The sequence below is a fragment of the Phasianus colchicus genome, chromosome 6 (assembly GCF_987193195.1).
Source record: "Phasianus colchicus chromosome 6, bPhaCol1.hap1.1, whole genome shotgun sequence".
NCBI lineage: Eukaryota > Metazoa > Chordata > Aves > Galliformes > Phasianidae > Phasianus > Phasianus colchicus.
Genome location: NC_143441.1, coordinates 25,656,571 through 25,676,854, shown reverse-complemented (window position 1 = coordinate 25,676,854; position 20,284 = coordinate 25,656,571). Strand labels below are relative to the sequence as shown.

Genomic DNA, 20,284 nt, shown 5'->3' with positions numbered 1-20,284 from the left:
ACTGATCAACTCATTTTGATCCTGTTAATATTTATCACTCAAAGCAGCTGCCAAGAGAGCATTCACCTGTGTCAGACTTGCGTGTTGCAATACTTTGGTTTTAATTAATGTTCCAAGATTTTCTTTAGAGGAAATCACAGATACAGACACTCAATATCATTTCCTGTTTTGGATTTAAATTAACAATACTTCATAGCTACTGCTGGATTCTATTTATTCAGGCACACCTTAATTCTGACTTTACAGCATTACTTCTAAACCACACAGTAAACATTTTCAGCAATGATATAGATTATAGAAACAATTTCTTCTGAAGTCAGTGAAAGGGATGTAATCCTTTGAAAGTTAGACACAAGAGTGCTGCTGAACCAATATCTGCAATATTGAGCTTTCCTGTATAAATGTTTGACGTAACAGAATAGAATAACTTTAGCAGTTGTCTTGGGGTGGGGTTGGTTTGGCTTTTGTATGTTGTTGGGTTTTGCTTTTCTCTAAAATAAACTGACTTTATTCAGTCACTTACAATTTTACTTGACTTAGAATATACCATGATCAAAAACTAGTTAAGACTGGCTCAATATTTGGCTGTGGCACCTCTAAGTAAATCTAGCTTGCAAGAAGGAAATTTAACAGCTGCTTATGGAGGAAGCATCCTTATCACTTAGTCAGAGGAACCAACTGCTTAGCATAATTTTAAAGGCAGCTCCTCTGTCACAAGCATCATCATCCACTTGATGTGTAAAAACCATTTATAAATATTAGCAATCATCCGGCATTTTTCAAAAGAACAGGAAAGTTAATCCTGTTTCCTGACTGAGTTGTGCCTTGCATAATTATATTCTGACTACCTAAGTTCCCCTGCAATTTCAGTTAATTACAGTATTCTTCTTACTTCCTGTCCTAAAGTTATTTGTGTAGTAACCATATCCTACTAGAGTGGAAGATAAAATAAACTTCATGAATTATTGTGATTCATGTGTAAAATGCTATGCTATCACCTCACACAAATGTCATGACATATCAGATATTGTTCCCACCTAAAAAAATGCGTGAAACTTTTCAGCAATAATATTAACATTCAGGACAGCTCTCAAGAGATTCTTGCATTACTTGACCAATAGATATAAATTAACAAATATTAGTACAGTTATTTGTTTTACATAAGCAAATGAACAATGTTAAATATCTTTGAAAAGTTGTTCTTGTGAACATCTTATATAAAAACATTTTCCTCCAGTACTTGTCATTGCCTTTTCATTCATAACTGAGAATAGGGGGCAGTTTTACCCAATTGTCCCAATAAAAGCCACTTTTGTCAGTTCTATGCATTGCAAAATCCTTCTATTCATTTCATAAACTTATGATTTTGAAGCATAAATTAGGAAGCTACTAGGGCATTTTCAGCACACAAGAGGGTTGTCCAAACCATACTGCAACCAGCAGTAGACAAAAATACAGGATGTGACTGTGACTGATATGAAAAGAAGATTTCGCTTTTGGTGCAAGCACTCACTTTGTAATTAATGACAAAATTTCTGCAGGTTTATATGGGACAAGGCTTTATACCCTCAACTATGTAATGCAGTAGCTATTTATCTATCATAAATTTCCTCTTTCCATATTCACCTCCTCATCTCATTCTGAATCCACTTATACTCCTCCACATGGCCCAAGCGCCTACTGTTTTCTGTCACATTCCTCTGCTCCATCTCTCCTCATGCTCCCCCTCATATCTAGTGGTGCTTCTGTATCCAACTTGCACATTCGGATCCATAGCAATTTCCTACCTGAATTTCCTATTGCCTGCCCAAGTCTTCTCCATTTTTTGAATATCTAAAATTTTAGTACTTCGCCCACTGTAGTCTAAATCCTCTCCACTATGGTAAAAACTATTTCAATCTTCATATGTAAAAATTACACCGCAGTAAATTTGTACTCCAAGCACAGAAATCAAAACCAATGAAAAAAAATATATATATTAGAATTATTTCAGAACCCATACTGCAAATAGAGTCTTTGAGCCATGATAAATATTGCAAGAACAGGCAATGCACAGATGAGCCATAATGACAGTTGAAAAACAACCAGTTTACTAGCAAAGCTGAACCAAGTGCTTTGTTTCTCTGCTCTCCCGTCTCTCTACCAGGATGACTCTGTAGCCAAAAATTTGTGACATGATGTTTTGTGTCTGGTGATACCTCCAGATTTTTATGTCTTTTAGTATTGTCCCTTGTCCTGAGCACTTCACTGCAGTTTTCAGAGGGTCACACAGAAATTGAAACAAGCTACTTCTGCTTGCTTGCAAAGACTAACCGCCAGGTCATGCTCTAGAGCTTATTTATTCTCACACATAACTGGGGATAAATTCATCATCTGGTGAAGAAATTTGTGTCTTTGAGGCATGGACTTCTGGAAGTTCTTAGTTTCTTCCTTGTAAGGAGATACTAGGCTTATAATTATATATATGGCAGATACGTTTCCTAATGTTTACACACAGAGAACGAGAGCACAAATTTACATAAACAGAATAAACAAACAAAAAATTAAAGGTTGTTTCCTTTTAAAATTACAAGCCATAACAATTATATGAGTTCACAGTGCTTAACCATGCTTAGCACTTCCTTTCCTGTCCAGGAGAACGATCACTGTTTAAAAACCATTATGGTTTTCATTAAAAAAAGAAAATTCATTCTCAACACACTCACTTTTGAAGTTCCTAAAGCAGCAGTGGCTCACCTCCTATGCACTGCCTACCTACGGAGGCAGGGGGCTCTTTAGCATGAGTAGGAAGAGATGAAGTCAGTAACAAAACCAGTGCCTCCTCCACCTTACTGCTGGTCCAGTGGCAAGATCCTTTTATCCCTTTCATCCCTCAACAACAGAGGAAAATCCCTTCCACATTAAACACAATTATAGGCGCAAATTGGCTGCCAATTTCTGAAACTCTGTCCCTTTAAGTTTTAAGGGAGCTGGTTTCCTTTTCAATTTTAAATATATCTCACTCATATGGGAATAATACACAATCAAATCCAATATTTTTCCTACTGCGTAGCAGCTAAGTTATTTACTTGAGTTTAACAAGACTTTTCTTTCCTCTTCCCAAGTTCGAGAGCAAGCACAAGCTGAGATGAGCTTTGCTGCTGTACGAGCAGGCAGCAACTACTTCCAAAAATTTATCTGAAAAGAAGCAGATCTGTATATTAGGTGGGAAAGGGAGAGACTTAGCGTAGGCGGGAGAAAGAGGGGAAAAAGTCAAGGTTGAAATTTTTGTTATTGTAAATAGGCAGCTTGAAACACAGGAATAGAAATTCAGAGACTAGAGATACCTATTTCCTACTTTTGGAAAATTAAGACAGTTCCCTACACTGCCCCTAAAAACAATGCACAGAGTGTTAAGTTAACCACACAGACATAATGGCCCTTCAGAAAATCCCACTTGTATGCTGTGTAAATTTGCATGTACAATCTGCATCTGTTTTTACGAAACTAGATCGAAGGCAAAAAACAAAAGTTTCAGTTTGAACCTCATTTTTTTTCCCCAAGATTGTAGAGATAATTTAGCACATTCACTATTTACAACCTCCTTCTCAGAAGGCACAGACACAGGTAGAGTATTCATGCCTTCCAAAATGTAACCTTATACATCTGGCCAGCAAACATCTGGATATTTATCTTCACTCATCATTTCCTTCAGTAAGTCCAAAAACTGTCAGTTATTTCAGCTGAGATTCAACCCAGGGGAGTACAAAAAAAAAAAAAATTACATCCTTCTTTTGTTCAGGTTTTATAAACTGCTTTTTTACCTTTTTCCCTTGGATATCGGCAAGTATAAAAATAAGCAGTCTGGATTCCTTTGACTGTTGCTTTTATTCTGTGAATATGTACTTCTGTAGCCACAGGGAGCATACATATGCAATTGTATTTATAACACAACCATATCTGCAATGTATGTAAAACCTCCTGTATCTTAAAACAGGCTTTAAGCGTTATGCATTTTACAAAGAATGAAGAGTACAAAATCCAGAGGAAACTGCTCAAGTCACATGTAGGAATTGATTTGTGAATAACCTATATAATGTCAATGAATCTTTCATACTTGGGATAGTCACAAAGCAGGAAATGTGAATAATAATAAAGCTCTTCCACAAAACTTTTCATCTGCCCTTGCCATCCTCTCATTTTAACAAAACTCACCTTTGCAAAACATGTTTGAGCATAAAGAATAAACAATCAACAACTATCACTGTAAAAAATCTACATATTACTACCACATATATCTAAGCAAAGCAATACATTATAATTTCAGAATCTATCATCAATAAGTTTAATTTTACTTGCTTTAATTTTCTTACTTAAATTTCTTACTTATTTAATTTTCTTAAATTTATTTCTAACTAAAGATTTCAAAATTGCCATCCTGGTATCCATTCTGAAATTATTTTCAGAATATTCTGGACAAGAATTCAGACTATGCAATGGTTTTTTTTAACTGTTCTTTACCTGTTGCTCTCACTTTCCATTTACGATTTCTTTGAACCAGCTTCTTGCTTCCACATTTAACCCTGCTTCGTGATATTCAAATGCTTTTAAAAGAGCAATTAACTTAAAACTTATAACAACTTCTACAGAATAAAGAGAAAAAATTAATAGCATGACTTCTTAAAATTCTACATTTAATATGAATTTATTTAATGCATACTGTGGGCACATTGCAGACTGCCAACTGCTCCATAGAAATGTCACAAAGTATTTCCGATTCAGATTTATTTTACCCACGTGGCCAAGGGAAGATGTTAATGATAGCATGCTATCATACTAGCATACATACTTAACTGTGCATTCTCTGTAATAGGCATAGATTCATTTTTCAACTTTAAATCAACAAGCAAAATATATAATTACTAAATTAATGTTTATAATGAAAAAAGTAATTATTTGGACAAGACAACTTGAGTAGAGAGGAAGACATGAGAGGTGGCTTTGATAGGTCTGACTGTTCTGGCCTCAAATCATTCCTAATAAATAAAAAAAAAACCCTCCCAAAAACTTATTTTTTAAAAACACAACAATAAATAAAATAGCTATTTCCAGTCAAAACTGTCTTACCCTAAAAGACGGTTCTGTGCAAATAGCATTTTTACTTCTAGCATACCATAGGTTAAATTATTGAAAAAAAAAAATTAAAAAAAAGTTTTATTTTTATGATTACAAAGAATGTATTTCGGAACTCAGTGTTAGTAGTGATAAATTATTAAAATAAAAGACAAATATGTAAAATATATGATGCATATATAAAGCATTTTACACTACTGCTGAAAAATCATTTTTTAAAAAAATCACACATTTTTCTGTCTCGAATTAATAAGCCTTTTTAGAGTTGATGAAAACCATAAACATGTCAGTAATTTCCAAAATGTTTTCCTATGAAAATTTTTCACACGCGCTTCCCTTTTTTATACTTAGCAAAAGTTTTGTCATTGCTGAAATTACAGCTACAAAATGCAGAGACATGCTCTGTATTGATGCTTTTGATATACTCAATTGAAACTTAATTTTGATTTACCTAATCGAAATGAATTCTAAGAAGGAACAAGGAAAAAAATATATATCATCCATATTTTACAAGCTCTTGTGCTCTGGTTGCTCCGTATTACATTCAATACTCCCAGTCATTTATGCTGATAATTTGTGTAATGATGGCCACTTACATGTCCTCATCAGTGAGGCTGGGAACGGCAGTACTTCATCAGAAGAAGAGTTTGTTAAAAACACAAGTGAACCAAGAGAGCAGGACCACAGTATTCTCCTGGACCCTGCAAAACCTCATCTTTCCTCATACATACATACTAATACAATTATTCACAATTTTTGTTTGCCAGCAACAGGAAGAAATTTTCAGACTGCTTCAGCTTCCATTAAGCCATCAAAATAACTAAACCAGACACCAATATCCAGTGCTCCAGTCCAAGTGCCTTGCAGAATCCAACTATAAATATTGTAACAGCTCAGTGATACTTATTCAAGATATCTGTCTTTCATACAGTTTTACATATGAGAACACTGTAGATACCTTTTTTGCAATGGGATGTTTATATAATTTTTAGAGTATGTTTTATTTTTAAGATTAAAGAAGTAATTTTAATTTTTAAATATTTAACCTCAATTAATTCATTTAGATTTGACAAATAGTAATTCTTGATTAAATCTAATAGAGAAGCACTATGGGTTATTTATATATCTTCAGTTCGGTAAGAACTGAAAAAAGAGTATTTAAAGATAATTTAGCTATTAAAAATAGAAAAAAAAAAAAAAGTAAAACTCTAATTAGTCTTTTTTGTTACTTTACATCTTCCACCAGCACACTATCAATTTAGATGGCGTGTGATGTGGGTATTGCAACCTGTATATTCAAAAAGCTTTTTGGCAATTTAAACTTTAATTGAGGCAATAAATATGCATTGAGGGAAACATATATGCAAAGAACATGTTCCAGATACAATAACATTTTGTCTGCTTCAAACACATTTTAAATGTTAATTGGCAATCTTTAAATGGATAATAAAGTATGGTGAATGGCCTCACTAGATTTTTAGCAATCAAGAAAAACTAGAACAGACATCCAGCTTCTAGAAATCTACGCTGATATTCTGAAAAGATCAGCATGCTATTTGGGAGACACTTCTAGTCTGCTTAAATAGCCATTTCAGAATTGTTATTAACTTAAAAGAAAAAAACACCCTTTACAAAATTTTCAAATTATCATGCAGCTATTCTACATAAGGAATGCACTTCAGTCAGTAAAAACTGAGGGTGTCAATTAGGAATTGGAATTGTTTATTTATATCTAATTGTGAAATTATCTCAGATAGGTTGTGACCATTTGGAAATATCTGTCAATCACATCAGCTGATACAAAGTATAACCAAAAACTACAAATATACACATAAAATGTGCATGGATAGATGGATACACACTGGAAAGCTATCTAAATTTCATAAAGCTTTGTTTGAAGAACACATGTCCTTGAAAGAAATGTAATTATGATCTATCCGGTCCTAAAAAATGGCTGTTCTTATCAATGTCCCAATGGGAAGCAGAAGTGCGCATCCAAGCCCTAGGAGTCGTTTCATACCCCAGGAAAGCAGGATTTGCATCTTTGCCTTGCCCCTCTAGCCATGTGTTGCCTTACCTTTTCCCACAGGTATTCTGTGATGAGCAACACATGGCTTCTCCAAAGTTCAGTTCCGCACAGTTTGAAAAGTGATTTCAATGAAATTTCATATGTGCCATTTTTAATTGCAAAGTACTTCATAGCAGCTCTTAGTTCAAGTGCAGCATCAGATCTAAGAGGTAGTATTCTGCATGTTTCTTTCTCCATTTTAAATCTATACAGACTGACAAACAGCAATAATGACCAGGCAATTTTTACTAGCACAGCAGGGGAAACACAACTCCTTTTTTTATCAGAAGAAGCACAAGCATCACAATGGGCCATCTGTTTTAGCAATGCCTTTTATTTTGCTAGGACTCTGCTTTTACTTTAAGTGACAAAAAAATAGTTACCAATGCTGCCGTTTGATGAATTTTATGACGTTTGCTTTTACTCTAAACCTAATTCCTTACAATTCCATCTTCATATAAGAAATTAAAAACTGTTGTTACATTTGGTATCTCTTACTGCTGATCTGCTGATTTCAGCATATTGGTAAAACATAGAAGGGTCATAAAAAACAAACCTTCCCCCTCATAGACCATTCCTTTAAGCCCACGACAAAGTTCTTTAGCAAGTATGCAAATATGCTTATCAGAAACATACAGCTACCATTCCCAAAATCATTGAAACTGGTTTAGGACTTTTTTTTGTGTGCTTTAGATGAAGCAATTTGTACGCAACTTATTTAGGAAATACATATTAATTTCTCTCTAAATTAGTAAGAAGCCTTTCACTGAAATAAGTAACACAGCTTAAAATTAGATCAAGGAAAACAAGAATATAAATTCTCCTGTGGGCTTTCACTTACGGTAAGTATATTTTTCTAACTTTAAATACATATCTAAGCTTAATGACAAGAAAAAAGGAAAATGAGACAGATGTAGTTGAACTTTTCCATGAACTTGCAAACACAGTTACCCTAAACTTGTGAATTCACTTGTTGGAAGACAGCTGTATAGCATTTGAGAGGTCAAATAGTATATCTAGTAGAACTACTCCACATATTTCTCAGGTAAAACGCCTTAAGAACAAAATCTACAAATTACTGCAATACTAGTTTCTCCTGCCCCACATTCACCAGATGCAAAAAAAATTCAAAACTTGAATAATCACACCTACGTTTCTTAAGATATTATAGAACAAAGTATTATGCACCATTTCATTGTTTTTCAGCAACACACTGGGAAAACTATGTCAAATGAACTGTTTCTTCACAGTGTTAGATATTTTCACATTCGTGTCTCCAGTCTGAGACTACAAAGGGATTTTTTTTCCTCTTTCAAAAATGCACAGACTAGAGGGCAGCAGTAGCCAAGATTATGAACATTTGAAGTCATCTGTCTTTTTGAATGATCATCCCACATCACATTACAGAAACTTCCTTCTCCCATTTAACCCCAGAAGATATTTGTTTGTGTTCAATGACATTTCTATCAGGTTAATTCAGTAGTCAGACACATCACTATGATCACAACAGACACATACACAACCTATCAGTTTCTTCATTTTAGTCACTCAATTTAATGCACAAACTGGGTGAATTCCCTTGGGGAATCCCAGAAGACAGTCAATTCATATGATTTAGAATTCATAATAAGCTTCAGAAAATTTAGGTTCTACTGTCTTAAAGAAAAAAAAAAAAAAACAGATGAAAAAGAACAAAGACTTTTCCCATGGACTTAAATATATAAACATATTTATTGTGAATTTTTTAATGTTTCATTGTAAAAAGCATGTTACTAACTTGCACTTTGACAAGATGATCCAGAACTTTTCCACTAGTCCGTGCACTCACGGACAACCTCAGGCTCTGCATATGGGAAAAAGATGAGACTGCACTCTCCAGACACCCACAGGTATCTCTTGTTAATGCATGCCTATATAGAGAGTCTTGACAAGGACAAGGCATTATGTAAATCTCAAAGCAGGATTTCAGCAGTGCTTAAGAGGAGCATTAACTTTGTACTGGCCCCTTTCCCAGCCATAGGAAAAGACGACTAACAAAGAAAATGGAGGAATATGGTTTCTTTTTCATTTCGTACTGGGGAACTTGCCAGATCTTTTGACTGCGGGAGCTTGAGAAAAGATAAACAATGCTGAGAGAAGATGGAAGGAAATGCCATCTGAATTTTTGCTATAAAAATTGTGTCAAAAAAAGTCAGTTCACACTTTTATGAATATAGATTCATTATATTTAAGGTTAAGAGATACATGGTCTCTGACATCATAAAAAAAAAGTATTTTTGTTTCTTGTACCAAGGCTTAATTCACAATTACCATCAGGATCTATGAAAAACAATTATAATATATTTGAAGAAAACATGCAAGAATCATGGCAAGTCTTTAGCAACTTCTCTCCTTATATCCTTTCATCATCCAACTGTGAAAAGCTTATGCCTTCTCAGACTAGATGCTGAACATAGATCACCATGCTTCATTCCTCACCTATAGCAACAAGCTATATGTACTAATTTCTCCTCCGGAGCACAGCTTATAGTAGTTCTAAAAAGCCAAAAGTCAGCAGTCAATCCCTTTTTCTGCAGCCTAACCTGTCAGAGAATTTGTTTTACCATCAATCTTAGTACCCCCTGGCATATAATACACTTAGAAAATCTATTCACTTGTAATCATCTTCTGAATATTCAGATATTTTCTCTCATTCTCATCTTCTAAACTTGTCAGATCACAAGAATTTTCCAGCAAGTCATTTATCTCACAATTTCTAAAACAGAACAGAAAGAGGTCTGCGATATCTGCATGTTCCAGAACACATTTAACAGCCAAAATATGTCCACCTCAAATCAGGACATTATTCTTGCCAATATACAAGAAATCAATCTTTCACACAATACAGTAGCAACCTGAAAACAATACAAGCAAGCTCCTATAATTCTGCAGGACTCTGGACCACTCCACGTCAGGAAGCCCAATTGCAGCTGAGGGCTTTTCAAAATAACCTTTTCTCAAATGAAATGTAGACTTGGCTGTCAGTAGAAGTGGTATGATTTTGGTTTGGTAAGACTGATGTGGGTCTTCTACAAATTTACTGCCCAATCTGAAAAATTATATAAAAGGAGAACCTCTTGTTTCTGAGAAGAAATGTAAAAGATAGGTTGTAAAAATAAGATACAGAAACAACGAATGTTGTAGTTTATTTACAGTGGAATTCAAAGGCAGGGAATTAATCATAATCACATGAACTCTCTATTTATTTTTAATTCATGTTATGCTGTCTGCAGGTATTAGATTAGAATCAATCAGAAGACAGAACAGAAAATATGGCAACCAGCTATGGCTTTTGCTATTTTTGTGAAGCAAGCAGAGTCAACACTGCAATATCTTGCTCTCCCAAGCCTGTTTAAATAATAAGAAAAAATAACAACTGCCAGAATGACAAAAAATGTATTCTCTGAAATTCACAAAAAGAGAACATTTTTCTCTTAATCACTGGGTATCAATTCCCTTTGCAATCAATACAAGCTGTGACAAGAAAAAGAGCAGAGGTTCATTCAATCACTTGACAGTTTCCAAAGTTTTCTGTCTTTCACCGGGGCTGAATTAAACATGCTAGATAATCCATATAGCACTGAACTGCCAGTCAGGTAAATGGTGCCATTTTCCCAAATGCAAGGACAAACTTAAAAACAAAATAAAGCAAATTAAAAAAATACCTACCACCCAACCATTCCTTTGCACCCCAAACGGAGCCTCTGGCATGTAAAAGAATATTTTCATTTACTGCTTTTCCAAGGGAAATGAAGGTTTTTCTGAAAAGAAAACCTTGTGTTCCTGACCATGTTCCCAATAACAAAAGTCAGACATCATTTCACGGGAAATTCATTATAGTAAAACTAAAATCCCTTAAACCAAAAATTATTTCAATATACTATCAATTCTTAATATAAAATCTACTTAACGAGTCCATTTTGATATACTGACTTCAGACAAGCACATTATAAAATGCAGATGAAAGGAGCAGTTCAAAGGCAGGAATGGGTCAGATAAATAAAGATGGCATGATCATATGATTCCAATACACTCTCCAAAAATGAGTGGTGAATATAAATGTGAAAAAATTTTAGGCTCTACTGTCTCCGTCTTTAACAAGCTTGGAAGTCCAAATTCATCTTCTCATTAAACAGTGAATATAGCATTGAGCTAGCATCCAACACGCTAACATATTAGCATTATTAACTGCATACATGTATAATTAACAGAAATATTAGGACTAATTTTTGCTCTTGCATATTCCTATATTTTTAACAGCATTAATCATGAGACACTGTCTGTCCCCATTTATCCATACATGGATCACTCTGGTTCCTTATATAAGGATGAGTTATCCACCTGTGCACTACTGATTCAGAAAAGCCTTTTCTGTTCTCCCTGAAATCTCCAGATACGGCACAGATTCTGTGCAGCAAATATGGCTTACACTGTCTTGGTCCTTGATTAGTGGGCAATTCCTGCGCCATTGCTAAATTGACCCCATGACAACTGAAAAGAGTTAGCTTTCTCTCTTAGGAAATCCAAGGGAACCCTCTTTCTTGATACAGACTATTTCAGTGATTTCATGTATGTGGTCACCACACAGCAGGTTTTTCAGAACTCATTGGGTGAGATAGGGAAGAACAGCTAGGAATTGCTGAATATTCTATGAAATTGTAACTAAAGATGGTTATTGAGAGAAGGGGCAGAAGCTACATTACAGGTAAATAGAGCTAAGAGAGTCTCTATTTTAGAATTGTAGAAAGTTAAAAGTTCTAATTATTGAAAATCTTAGAAATCCTCCTCAGCACCCTCAGCTGAAACATTCTGCCACAGATTGGAGGCATAGCCTTTTGAGGGCAAAGCCAAAACGACTTCTTGGGGTTTCTTCTTTGCCTTCTGACACCTCAGAAGTTATTTCAGCCAAACACTTCGTCCTGTGGAGTGGAGGAATCTGGAGAGTTCAGAGACTGTTGCTTCAGAATATGCCTGATTTATTTCTTATCCACCATAAATAAACTGAGAATTATTAAGAGACACTCCATTAACTCAAAACTTTACATAGCAGCTGGAGAAACCAGCTAGAATATACTTATCAGTTGATGCCTGTTTTATGTGCATCACACGTAACTCAAAGCATGGGCTGATATTGGCTCAGGCTGCTGCTGACAGGGACCCTGTCACGTATCCCTTCTGCAGCTGACACGGCTGCCTCAGGCCTGGCAGAACAATGCACGCCAAGGTTGGCCCAGCCAAAGGAAACTTGCTTCTCCCAGGTTGTCTGAGGGGAGGGACACTGAAGCAATGGAAATTCCCCAGCAGTAAGGAGAACAAAAGAAAAGGTGTTGGAAGCTGCTGTTAGAAAGAGACAGGCTCTCTGAACCTACTGACTGCCAAACCAGTCTCCCAGGGCCTGAAAGCAGAGCAGAGAGACCCCAAACCATCCTCAAAACCCACTGCTCATCACCAACCTGTCTCTGAGTGACAGCTCCTTGTTTTTGCATAGACCTGGAAGTCTCTTGATTTCCTTCCCTGATTAAAAGGTGTGGCTGCTGAAGAAATTAGTTTACAGAGTTTCTAAATTCCTTACTGCCGCTGTCATATGTCTGCCACAGGCATATCAGCGAGACCAGAGCTCAGGGAGGAGTGTGCTCCACCACAGCCAGAGCTCTGCACTGCCTTGGGACCAGCGAATCCCATTTTCCAGCAGGAATAACTCTGCAAAGGACTCTGCACCTGGAGAGGAAGCTTGAGGAGTAATCCATATATGCTAGATTAAAATGTCTGCTAAAAATCCCCTAACCCACGCATATCCTTCCCCCCCTCCAAAATAAATAAATAAATAAATAAATAAATATTAAAAAAAATCTGTTATTTTACAGCTTATTTTCTTTAGTAGTATGGCCATGCTGATTGTTTCTACTGAAACAAAGGGAAAAGTCACAGCTACTTATAAATTCATTAAAACCAAGAGAAAAAAACAGTGACTAACTAAATTCTCCCATTGACTGCCATGGCTTTTGGATCAGGCCCAGAAGAACGCTGGAATAAGTGGTGAAACATTTTATTTTCTAACTTTTCAGTAGCTACTGCAAACAATGGAAAATACAAGCACATACTTAGAATAACTTTATCCTTTAAAAAAATGAGGTCACACCTAAAAATACTTCCTCTTGTTGCTGTATAATTTCAGTTTATGATAATAGCTATTACACACATATAGCTAAGAGGAAAAAATAGCTTCCCAAGTACTGGGTAAAAACTTGATATTCCACATTAGAGTTTCTACTCTAGAGGAAACTTTGAAGTCTGAAAGGATTCAGCCCTTTTATTTAAATAGCAGAATGAATAATCCAATGTGAAAATAAGGTAGTAAGTAGCCATGAGATTGTCTTATCAAATAATTGCTTGGAGACAAAAAAAGTTATATGATAATGACAAAATCTATCTGAACTTTAGTTCTTCATTTTGAAACAATTTGTGTCATTATTTACATCCCTAGACAAAGTCCACACAGCTTGAATTTCCTGTGATATATACATGTGCAATTAATTTATATCTTTACTCTAGAATCCAAGCCTGAATCATCAGGCTCTGCCACTTTCTAGCACAAGGGTGTGTTTGTCCACTTATACCAGAGACTGATCCAGCATCTCAGCAGAGATATTTTTCAAGAATCTACATTTTAAAAGCATATCCTATATTCAAATTCTTCTTTCCAACTTCTGAATCTACTTTTGCAGCTGTGTTGCCCTGTTCCAGATATTATCACTGCTCAACCAGAGGAAGAGTGTTGTTTATGCTAAAATCCTCATTTAGACTGATTTTCTATAACGCTGCATCAGTTCCCTGCTGAGAGCACAGACTTGACAGCAAGCAACATTCCTGCAGCCTCCAGAAAACTAACTTAACTTTTACAGATAGCTCAGTGCTGACCTTCTTGAGACATGAACAGCATTTTATTACATGTTTTCCATAGCATCATTACGTACTGAGAGAATTGTCTTGGATTTTAATTCTAAAACTGCTAGCGTGATTCATTTCTAAATACTCAGTCCCAATGTTCCTCTCAAAATATAGAGAAGCAGATGAAAGTGAATTCACAGTTGCAGTAGGAACAGAAAAACGTGCAACTGCTTTAGAAAGATCCTGCTTCTTTCTCTGGCACTGGGTATTTTACCACTGACTCTGGTGAAAATGGAGCCAGGCTAGCAATTTTCTAACACTTTCAGGCAACTATTTTTCAGTTAAAAACACAGGAATATCCTCCCACCCTCGTCCAGTTCTCAGCCGGAGCTGCAGCCCTGCCAGCACTGTTAATGTCATTGTTTGCGAAGTGTATTCCCAGTCTCGCGCACACCCACGCAGGGCTCCAGCTCCCAGCCACGATGTCCCCCCGGCACATTGTTCCAGCTCCCCACGCTTCCTCACCTCCTGCCCCATCCCCCTGTGAGCCCTGGCCCCCCACACCATTGTTTGTCCCCCTGCACCCACCCTGCATTGTTCTCCCCACCCGGGAGGGACCTTTCCTACCTCCCACTCCCCACAGTTCATGCTTTCTCACCCACTTCCACATTCTCCACACACCTATTGGCATCAAAACATTTTCACTTTTTGAAAGCACATTACATAAACTTTCATTACTACATTTCACAGCTTTTATGGGTTGTGGGCACTCTGCCTTGGGAGGCCCAGTCCAAAATATGAAACAATAAGAAGACTTTTACTTCTTCACTACAGGCTTTTGTATCAGTACTAATTTTAGGCCTGATCTAAGTGTTACTGGACTTGCAGACAGAACACAAAAGACTAGAGCAAACGTACACTGTCACCATAGAAGGAAAATACATAACGTATACAAAAAGGAATTGACATTATTATGCCCTCACAGTATACAAGAAAGGAAGTAACTGGAATGATTTACACAGCCTCCACTGTTACAATAAATACAGGTTGAATCCTTTTCAAATTCATGTAATAAGGCCAACTAATGCACTTCTCAAAAAGAGAATAGTAATAACATGTAAGTCAAGCATTAATTATAGACAGGATATATAAACATAAATATAAACATATGTGAGTGTGTATATACATATGTATAAAATGTGTGCCTTTCTAAACACAAAGTACAAAAATACTTTCATTCATTTATCAATTATGTAATTATTGATTTTTTTTTTTTCCATTCAAAACAAATAGAAGCAGATGAAGCTATTCAGATAGCCTATCATTGTTTTGGTCGCCTTGTTTTCTATTACACTTAGTTTTGTACGAAGATGTATTTTTCACACAGGCATACGGGACACTATAATACACAAATTGTATTCACTTCTCATTCTTTTCCTATAAGATGCTACTTTTGCTTTGTGCTACTTTCAAAAATACACTCCCGCTTTTCATGAAGTCATATCTATTAGACAAATAGTATGATGTACAAACTGTACATCAAACTTAAAGTATCAGTGAATCTTCATTAATCCTTGAGAATAAAGCAGGTAGGCATGCCCAAAGTAGATTAAGCATAGAAACAAAAATAAATACCTCAATTCAGAAAAATTTAACACAGTTGATATTTTAATACACAGAAAGCTCACACTTACCATGACTGATGCGATGAAACCAATAGTATGCAAAGTCCACTCCCAGAAATGTCAAATACCATGTCCATGGTGAGTCCCAGGGCAGTTCAAAGAGTTTGTAGTTATTCCATACATAGATATAACTAACTAGGTCAACACTTCTGAATAAAACACTGAAACAGAAAACCAAATAGTTTTATCAGTCTGTTTACCACAGGAGTCTTTTTATAACGCACATAAACTGTGCCTAAGCCTCACAATCTTTGTCAAGTAATAAAGCCAACACTGACTTCATAGATCTGAAGCAAAAGTACTACTGAGTTTTTTAAAACAAGCTCATCACCTGCATTTTGGCATGAAGCATGCTCAGTAAGCAACCATTAAGCAGTTCCTTGCAGCTGGCACAGTGCTCCTATTCTCACCTGCATGGAAGAAACTCATTAATTCTCAAGTTCGAAGTAGTGGCAATCATTTTCAATTCAAACTCAAATGTATGATTATTGTAAAAGAACTAAAATCTTTACCTTAATATTGTAAATACAATGCAGTTAGATATGAGACTGAGTAAGAGAAATTACTAGAGAATCTTACAGGCTCAAAAACTGTGCCCACGAGAACCTAATGAGTTTTAACCAAGGATATGTGCAAGGTGTTACAGTTGGGTTGAGGCAATGTGAGATAGGAGTACAGACTGGGAGAACTCACTGAGGGCAGCCCTGCAGAGAAGGACTTGAGGTTCCTGATGACAAAAAGCTGGACTTGAGCCAGCAGTGTGTGCTTGCAGCCCAAAAGAGGAATGGCTTTAAACTAAAAGACAGGAGATTTAGGTTAGATGTTAGAAAGATCTTTTTTACTCAGCAGGTAGCAAGCCACTGGTACAAGCTGCTCAGAGAGGTTGTGGATGCCCCATCCCTCAAGGTATTCAAGGCCAGTTTGAATGGAATCCAGGGCAGCCTGATCTAGCGGCTGGCAACCTTGCCCATGGCAGGAGGGCTTGAACTAGATGATCTTTAATGTCCCCTCCAACTTAAGCCATTATATGATTCTATGATAATTCCTTTTCTGCAGTTCCTGATTGGTTCAGCTGAGTTCAGTATAAAGTGGATTTAATGCTAGGATTGGCACAAGGAATGTGTGAGAATTCATTCTGAGGATGCCATGTGTTTCTGTCCATACCTGCTCATTTTTGTGTCACTATTTTTTATATAGGTGTTTTAGTGATTTAGTTTACTCCACAGCCCCCCAAAAAACTTGAATCATCAGAACTAAAGAGGACATATTATATTCTTTCTCTTCCAAAACCTTGTTTTACAACCTGGGAAAACACTGATATGTCTTACTGGCCATGTAGAATTGTACTAAACATTCTTGAAAATAGTCTGATCATGCACTGTCCTTTTCAATAGATGGACTGAAATAGGAGGGAATTTCAGAAAATGTTTCTGTTTCATGTCAAGAACCATGCTCTCACTGAACTTTGTGGTCATCTTTACATTTTCACAGAGACGTACATTCAGTAATTCTCTGCTCCCAACATTAATACTTCTTTCTATAATGGTATTTTAAATAAAATTATTAACAATAAACAAATTAAGCTAAAAATCCAAAGTTTCCAATATCGGGCATCAAGTAGAATAGCATTATATTCACCACATCATGCAGAGAAGATGGAGGTGGTACTCCTTGGGAAGATGAGAAATAATATATTTTCCACAGGCAGCTGCCATACCTTACCCGCAACTAACTCATTCCTACACCTACTACAAATAAATCAATTCATCTTTTAGGCAAAAACAAAATGACAACAAAACTCAAACATTTTCATTTTGGCAACAGGCAGATGAAGGATTTCTCTTAAGTTGCAATGGCAGGTGTATCTGCAACTTCAAAAAATCAACTGATCTTTGCCCAGAAGTTGGACCTTACACACCTGGAACATGTTTAATTTTCATAAGAGCTGTGTTCTATAAATATTTTTAAAGAAGATTATATGTGTCCAACCAGATTTTTGCTATTCACCTCATGAGGCATCTGTAAAGGTTAGTATAAATTCTCAATCACTTTCACAACAGGTCAGAAGGGAGCCGATATTATTCAAACACAAAGAAATGGGCATTTCTTAACATCTTTTCAATGGCCAGGAAATTTAAAACACCTTTTGCAACATACAGTATCAGTTATTATTAGGTACTGTTTTCTTACTTTATTCTTTTGTTTTTATTAACATATAATGCCTTTGCAGTACATCCAAAGGTATGTGGACCGGTACATTTCCTCCATTTTTGATCAGCTTTCAATATTTCACCCTTGAGTCTTTTTTTTCTTTTTTTTTTTTTTTCATTTTTTTCCACAAGTTGGGGCCAAGGTGTAAAACTTGAGCTACCCTCACAACACATTTTTTATGTGTAATTTGCTGTACAAGTCAGAATTTGCTTATTCTTTCCTTCATGCTTGAATCACAACTCTGCAACACATACCACTAGTTGATTACTATAATTAATTTGGAGTAATCCATCATATCACTATGCAATGCTGAAGAACGAGTTGCTTAGCTAAGGTTTTTTGGTTTGCTTTTTTTTTTTTTTTTTTTTTTTTGAATTTACAGTGTGATAGATAGAAAAGTCCAGAGCTTGCATTCAATTACAACTCTGAAAGTTCACTTGGAGTTTTAAAGGTTTATATTGCCTATTTTTTCTCCCTCAAGTTCCATTTTCACTTCTTGAAAATACTGAGGAGAACTTAAGAAAACATTTTCCTCATTTAAATGTTAGTTTTTAACCATAAATATGACAGAAGTAGATAGCTAAGACTTTTGTCATCTAGTCCAATCCTCTGCATGAGGAGCAATAAATCCTAGAACAGAGAGACTACACAGAAAACCTTATGATATACATTATATTGATTAGTCTTCTTGGATTTTGATTTCTACTGAAAATTTTCTTATGATGTGCAAAGTATGCACTTAGGCAACTGTTTTGACTCAGAGAGATGTTTTTTGTCTCTTTGTTTCTAAAGTTCATATATACTTTATTTAAAGGTGACAATATTTGTTTTAATAAACCATTTCCCCTTTCTCCTTCCACTGGGTCAGATTATCACTTCCTCTGATTAAAAAAGTCCAAGAAGGAAATTCTGGGAGATGAACTCTCCATGTGGACATGAAGATCTACTTACAGTAGATCCCAATGGGATAATGAAGGAGGGAAAAAGGTGGAGAAAATTCAACTGGAAGAACAGGCGGCTGACTCCTGGCAAAAATAACCAGGTCCTGTTTTGCTTCCTCCAGCTTACAGATCAACCTTTGAGCCTGGAATCAGCTTTCAGATAAAGTCTTCCATGGTCCCCAGGACAGTCAACAAAAGTGAAAAAGATCAGGCAATAGCTGTTGTCTCTCTGAGCACAGGGAAAAAACTGTATATTGAAAGTGAAGTCTGCAAGGAGACAACCTAGACTCTTGCCACTGCTGCAGTCACCACCTCGCATCACACTGGGACACGACCTGGGGCCCCTGAGTTAAAAAACACAGCTCTACAGCTGGACCTACAAAGCCTCAGCTCTCAAGAGCTTTAACAGACTTGCATCCTTGGAGGTCAGACACAGAGGGAAACATGTTAAGACACCTCGGTCAGGAGGTTATATTATCATTAAAAATAGTGAGGTATTACTAATACATTGTTTCCCTGGGTTAAACAAATTAAGTTTTCCCAGCCTGATTAAACTACATCAATGTAAAGTTTCAAAATGTTGAACAAAGGCAGTTTCTCCTCTGTAACTGGAAATTATTCAGGCTATATACGTAACAGCAGGATATATGAATAATTAAAAGCTCTGTAAGCTTTTGTTTCAGAGTGGAAAGTATAAGGATTTCCATTTCCAAAGACCTTCATAGAGCTTTCTTTTTCAGATGAAAAATTGGCTCCAGTCACAATTGAAATAAACATTTTGATAACATGAATTCAGTAAAGAAGAGAAAGGGGAAGGAGGTAGAAGAGTCTATGTCTCTTGTCCATTTGCAAAGCAAAGCAAACCTTCTGCAACTGAAATCCCCTTTTATTTCCTGTACAGGTGCCAGGTTTTGAACAGACACCCAATTTATTACCTTGTCAGCTGACTTATTAGGGTTGACACAAATCGAACTGAAATATGCCTGACATACTGCAGTCAAGGCTTTTTTGACACTTTAGCATAAAGCCAAACTTTCCACAAGATGGAGGGAAGGGGAGAGGGAGCTGTGGGAGTTCTATTCCCTGTTTTCTATCATCAAGATGAATATGATCCTCTCCCATTCTTAATATGCAAAATCAGTCATGAAATAACCTAAGGCTAAAAAATAATTCACCAAAATGATACATCTGGGAAATGATTATCAGGCTCTGGAAAGCCCTTGATTACAGGAAATAGCACCTACATTTTGAAAAAATGTTCCCACCAGACACAAAAGCTGAATCAAAGTCTCTCCTCTTCCTCAGTATGGCTTTCTTCTCTGGCATTTTAGTCTAAATAA

General features: G+C 36.1%; 1 protein-coding gene across 1 annotated transcript in view; it reads right to left on the bottom strand.

Annotated features, from left to right (window-relative positions):
- The window catches only part of AGMO (alkylglycerol monooxygenase), a 186,469-nt gene that overhangs the window by 152,005 nt on the left and 14,180 nt on the right, over positions 1 to 20,284 (bottom strand). The window contains exon 3 of the mRNA XM_090142729.1: positions 15,802 to 15,953. Within this exon, the coding sequence (XP_089998855.1) occupies positions 15,802 to 15,953 (152 nt within the window). The remainder of the gene's footprint in view (positions 1 to 15,801; positions 15,954 to 20,284) is intronic.